This window comes from Mauremys mutica, chromosome 23 (genome assembly GCF_020497125.1).
Source record: "Mauremys mutica isolate MM-2020 ecotype Southern chromosome 23, ASM2049712v1, whole genome shotgun sequence".
Taxonomy (NCBI): Eukaryota; Metazoa; Chordata; order Testudines; family Geoemydidae; genus Mauremys; species Mauremys mutica.
The window spans coordinates 17,483,391-17,489,530 of record NC_059094.1 but is presented as its reverse complement, the minus strand read 5'-3'; the positions used below and the strand labels follow the sequence as shown (position 1 = coordinate 17,489,530).

General features: G+C 49.8%; 1 protein-coding gene across 1 annotated transcript; it reads right to left on the bottom strand.

Moving 5' to 3' along the window:
* Nucleotides 1-2,498: 2,498 nt before the first annotated feature.
* Nucleotides 2,499-3,414, bottom strand: LOC123355464 (gap junction beta-4 protein-like). Its single transcript, XM_044997974.1, has one exon. It carries the CDS (start codon nt 3,399-3,401, stop codon nt 2,499-2,501), a length of 903 nt encoding a protein of 300 aa, XP_044853909.1. The 5' UTR covers nt 3,402-3,414.
* Between the last annotated feature and the right edge of the window lie 2,726 nt (nt 3,415-6,140).

The following is a 6,140-nucleotide window of genomic DNA, read 5'->3' as shown; positions in this document are numbered from 1 at the left end:
ACCCAATGGTCCGTTTCAAACCCCGTGAAATGGAAACGTCAAAATGATTTAAACCAAATACAACAACTCTCTTGCCCAACCTCCTAAAGTTACAGTAAAGCTGATTTAGGGAGTGACTTCTGTCAGCTGATATTTAAATACGTTGCCTTAAGGAGATCACATTTCCAGGTGATGCTCAGCTGCACTGTATATGCTGAGCTTCTGTCAGACATGGGCTAGCACATTAGCAACGTTTCCATGATATTAGCTTGAATAAGAACACGCAGACTGAGATTTTCAAAGCTGCCTAAGGGATTTGGAGACCCAGTTTCCATTAGAGGAAGGATGACCCAATGGCTAGGGAAGTAGCCTAGAACCTGACAAACCAGGATTCAAGTCTCTGCTCTGCTACAGCTTTCGTTGTGGGACCTTGGGCAAGTCCCTTAGGGCCAGATCCTCAAAGGGCCTTAGCCTTTCTGTGCCTCAGTTGCCCATCTGTACAATGGGGATAACAGAACTGCCCTGCCTCCCAGGCATATTGTGAGGATAAATACACTACAAAGATTGTGAGAGGCTGAGATGCTAAGGGCCAGATAAGAACCTAAGGTGGCAAATCCAACTCTGCCGATTCCCCTTCCATGACTGTTCTAGCAAATGAGCTGTACTAGCAGGAATGCCCATGGAAAGAATGTATTTGTGCTTATGGGCAGATCCTCGACTGGTTTCAATTGTCCCTTGAAGCCAATGAAGCTACGCAAATTATCATCAGCTGAGGATTTGGCTACTTGGAGAAAGCAAATTTCAGACTCAGAAACATGAATATGGCTCCCTGGAAAACTGATCACACACTCCACCCAGGGGACAAGCTGAGCAACGTGACATGACCTTGCCATCCAATCACCTTCCCGCTGTGTTGCTGGGGTGTCAGTCTAATGCTCTTCATGCAATTAACGTCCTACCTTTGTCCAACTAGGTCCCATCTCCACCTACCAGCTCTCCCTATCCCCATCTCCCTCCGTATCTTTGCACCATGGTCAGTGCATGAAGTAACTTCCAATCCATGGCTAGGCCAAGGCATACAGAGACTCTCACACAGCCTGTGAGAGGCAGCAACCATCTGGCAGGTGCTGTGTTGAAAGTTGCATAAAATAGATTTGGTCTCTGGGCCCAACCCAGTGCCCCACTGAAGACAGTGGAAGGTGTCACAGATCTGGTTGATCTCCCCCCGCTGGACACTTCCCAGACAGCTGTGAAGCGGATCCAAATGCTGAATCCCATATGCCCTTAGCTTGCGGGGGATGGCAGAGGTTACACACCGTTTCTGGCTGCGGATCTCTTGCCGGACACCCCTTTGAGCACTGAGGTCCTGCAGTCCAATTGCCGAGGCCCTGAGACTAATGCCGTCTACACCGTGCCTCCCCAGCAGCTCTTGCACGTTCCCAGAACGCCCTGCAGGGTTACAGGGATGCAGAAGCGAATGGACACAGGCGTAGCAAAAGGTTTGTAACTCAGAACCTCAGCACAAGAGAGCACATATCATTTAGAAAACAACCCCCCTCCTGAATGCAATGCTCCTCACTCCAGCTCACCCTTCCCTTGGGAGTCCTTGGGGGGCCATCTGTGTTCAGGTGGGCAGGGTTCTCCGCTACTTCATCAAGTTCTGGCAGCCGTTCCCCTCATCTTCAGCTGTTGGAAATGGCTGAAGAGCCAGACTAGAGCAGCTCCTGCCCTTTTATAACCTCTGTCAGGTGACCTCCTGATCAGCCTCAGCAGGTGAGCACAGACCCCTACCAGGTGACTTTGTAACCAGGTGACCTCTCCCTGGATAGCCCAATTCTCCTGGGTAGGAGCCAGCCTTTTGTTTAGGGTGCTTCTATGTGAATATAGGATCATCAAGGTTTAACAACCCTCTATTGTTAACTTTGTGCCGCTACCCCTTGGAATCTCAGTCCATCTTGGAAGTAAAAGGACAACAGAGAAGGCAACCAAACCCCACATTCAAGAGAGTGTTTGCAGCCCAAAGAATGTTCATGATTTCAACAGAGTTCATAAGTTGTACATAGAAAGAGCTCCCAAATGGCCACAGAAGGACTTTATATTCCAGGTCTATTTATAAATCATTATGACACGTGAGGAACCATTTATTAAAATGTCTATGGACCTTTTTTGAGTCCAACAGCTGCTTATAGACATGGCTTCAAACCACCCACGACACTTTCCATTAGTGTGTTTTCGCCCATTTAAAAAACACATGACTCCGTCTATGACATGCCTAGAACATCTACGAATCATTTATCAACCCTTTGCAAAGTATTTATTGAAGATGATCAAGAAACAGGCAAATTTTCTCATAAATTTCATCCCTTCTTTCTGCTGTTGGAAAAAATAGAAATTTGGAAAGTGCTAACTGGCTCTGCTATTTGCTACTTTTCATACACAGCATGATCCTGCCTTCAACGGGCACGGGTCTGAAAACTCTCAGAGAAATGATTCTAATAAGCCTTTGATTGCTTTGTCAGTCAATCTGCAGGGAATGAAGCTGGTGAGAAGTTTGCACTGGTGGCTGAAGTCTGTGCGAGAGATTGTGAATGCCCGGAGATGAGGTAGGAGCCTCTTTTCCCTTCGCTAGCAGCACCCTCCCCGCTATATAAAGGGACAGACCTGAATGGAGCCTGCCCTGAGGATGATGTACTAAGACTCTGGTTCTTCTGCTGTGCACAGTGATGGCAGCCTGTGGGCTTAATCAGCAGCTCCCTGCCCTGGCGCCGGGTGGCGAGTTCCCAGCACCGCTTGGCGACCAGGTAGATCATCTCGCAGAGATTGAGAAGGATGCACAGGATGGCGGTGGCTACCATGAAGTAGGTGAAGAGTTTCTTCTCGGTGGGCCTAGCGATGAAGCAGTCGACTGTGTTGGGGCAGGGGGCCTCGGTGCACCACACCACGCGGGGCAGGTTGAAATTGGCGTAGAGACGGTGGAAGATGTAGAGGAAAGTCACGTCCACAGCAACTTTGAAGACAAGGCTGAGCAGGTAGGTCCACCACAGCCCTCCCCGCTTCTTGCCGGGGTCGGGGTAGAGCCGGCGGCAGTTCTTTCCCTCCGCCTCCTGGCGCTTCCTCTGCTTGGCCTCCCGGTAGGCCACATGCATGACCACCAGCAGGGCAGGGCAGGTGACCAGGATGAGCTGCAGGGCCCAGAGGCGGATGTGGGAGATGGGGAAGAAGTGGTCATAACAGACGTTGGAGCAGCCGGGCTGGCGTGTGTTACACTCAAAGTCCCTCTGGTCGTCGCTCCACACTCGCTCCGCCGCCACCACGTAGACCAGGAAGCGGAAGACGAAGACCACAGAGAGCCAGACGCGCCCGAAGGCCGTGGAGTACTTGTTCACCCCGCTCAGGAGCTCCTGGAGCCAGGACCAATTCATCCTCTCGCTTGGGGTTAGCAGAGCAGGAGCAGGAGCTGGAGCGGAGACAACCAAGCTGCAGTGAGTGGAACGGGCTACATGAGGGCTAGACTGCAGCAAGCACTGTGTGCCCGCGCATGGGAGTAAGAACCCCCCTGGGGGGGCTACACCTCCCTGGGGTGTCTTGGGCCCAGCCCCTACTCCCTTGGCCAGCAGTGGAGACAGTCCAGGGGTGGAGACCAACAGTAAATTCCTGCCCCTCACCCTGAGCAAGGGAGAGGCAGGGGTGAACTATGCCTCACAGGTGGGTCTCTGAGTTAGGATTCCCTCCCTGGCTCTTCTTGGGGTGGTGCTGCTAGTGCACACGCCTTGCTCAGGGCTGTGTCTGAAGGGACAACGTACCCCGGATTTGACATAAGCCCCGTTATCACTGCTCTCGCCTCCCTGCCAGTGCAGAGTAACGCCAGTGTTCTCATATGGCCTGCACTGATCGGAGCCATGCACCTTGCTGGAGATAAAGCCCATGGCCTGAGGAAAGCAACTGAGGGTCTGTAATGGGACCAGCATGCAGACCACAGCCCTCTTGTGCTCTAGGATGAAATTCAGTCCCATGCAGCACCAAGCTCAGGCCCCATTTAAATCCCACGTAAGCCCTCATGTGCTCTGCCTATAAGCTCTGATGAAGACAACAGAGCCCTGCATGGGACTCGAGTGGTGGCTAGTCCTTTTGCTGGTTCATTGTACCGGGCTGGATTTCACCCTTAGCCCACACGCCTGTGCTTGTTTTCCCCAGCATGCATTTCACACGGCCTGCTAGTATCAGTTGCCTCCTGCCAACCCGCACTGTCTTCCACAAGGCCATGCTGAGCAAAATGGGTGCAGTTATCCGAAGAAAAGAACATAAACCTCCAGGAGCATCGCCTCTGGGAGTGACAGCACGCTGCATACCAGGGACTTAATGGGAGTTGACAGTTTCACACCAGGAGGGCACAGGGATGAAGTTCCCTCCCCTCCAAATTCTCTTAAAGAGACGCAAAGTTTTCAGAAAGTACCTGTCTCTCCGTGTGTGTTTCAAAGGCCCAGAGTTTCCAAAGGGACTAATGATTTCAGGTGATCTAATGTCAGACACATTAAAGAGACTTGCCTTTCAGAAATAAAAGTGAAAATCTGGCCTTTTTAAGGCACCTAAAGTCAGACATCCCCTCCCCCCCCCAAAAGGAAGTTCCTCAAATGACTAGTGGTTTAGGAAAATCTTGGCCCAAGATAACAATGAAAACCCAATAATAAACTGAATGTTGCATTCAACGTTAATGTTACTGATGAGTGCGTTTACCGTGGAATTATTGTTCGTTATTCATTCCAGAAAACATTCAGGTACGGCTTGAGCTCCTCAGGAATTACAGTGCAGCCCGAGTCGCTGCAGAACACAACATATTACTGCAGTAAACCAGATCAGGGTTTGCCATTTAGTGCTGTTGTTTTATCTATTTTTGTTTATTAACGAGATGGGGATGGTGTGTTAATGTGCTTCCATGGGGCTCTGTTCATAGATTCTTCAGTCCACTGGGTCACTTACTTCTCCAGTTGTTGGCCTGACCCTGTCAACCTTTACTCACCTGAGCAGGCCTTGCTCAGATGGGTAGTGCCACTGATTAGTCAAGAGACTCCACAGGGGAGGAAGAGTTTGCAGGAAGAGTCTTAAAGTGTACACTGTTGCGTAGTGCCGTACTCTGAGCAGACCACTGAAGTCAAGGTGCTGTTCCAGCTAAGGGGGGCAGAATCTGGCCCTCTGTGTATTCAGTGTGTGAAAAAAAAAAAGGAAAATTATAAGGTAACAATTGGGGGGAGGGGCAGCATGATGTAGGGGCTAGGGTACAGGGCTAGGAGACCTGCATTCCATTCTCCCCTCTGCCACTGACCGTGTGACCTCTGGCAAGTCACTTGACGTCACGGTACTTGTTTCCCCTGCCTCCCTTAAGCTGTCTTGTCTTTGTAGACTATAAGGTCTTTGGAGCATGTATTATGCTTAGCACAATGGGGACCAGATTTTGGTTGGGGCCGCTACACGCTCTGGTAATGCAGTAAGATTACTCTGCAAGGGATTTCCCTTGGGTTTGGGGCCGTGCTTTGCATTGGACATACCCTTCCATCCAAGTCCAAACATTTGCAGTGTTAGTGAAAAAGCAGGTGCCACTACTGGTGGAGACTGGCAGTTTGCACCCAGATTTTTTTGAAAATTTGAACATAGCTCCTTAGTGATAATGTCTAGCATTCTTAGCTTCTGAGCTCTTCGGAACAGGGACTGGGTCTTCATGAGTGTTGGTGCAGCCCCTAGCACATGGGACCCTGATCCCAATTGGGCTGGGGACCCTTCTACAATATCAATATTAAATACTACCAGTAATTTGATTATAGCTTTCCATAGCAAATAAACAACAAAGCTCACCTCCATGAAATCACTGGAATATAGTGTATCCTCCAGTAAGTCGACAATATTGTCTATCATATCTACAACATCTGGAGCTACCGACCTATCCATGCACTTTGCTTTGACACCTGAATGTCTAGTGCATGTGTAACACATTAATAAATTCACGAATCGATCAGAACCTCAGTCACACGTTACCACTGGAATGTAACTTTGCACTGACAAAGTGCTTTAGCAACGGGAAACATTGTAAGCTGTAATACCGTGTCTCTCATTGCGTGAATGTCTCTGTTACACATTCCCACCCCATGCACAGCACTTGCCTCCTGAGA

Excerpts from the sequence above, each read along its gene's own strand:
- LOC123355464 (XM_044997974.1), bottom strand. The coding sequence starts at position 3,401 with ATGAATTGGTCCTGGCTCCAGGAGCTCCTGAGCGGGGTGAACAAGTAC.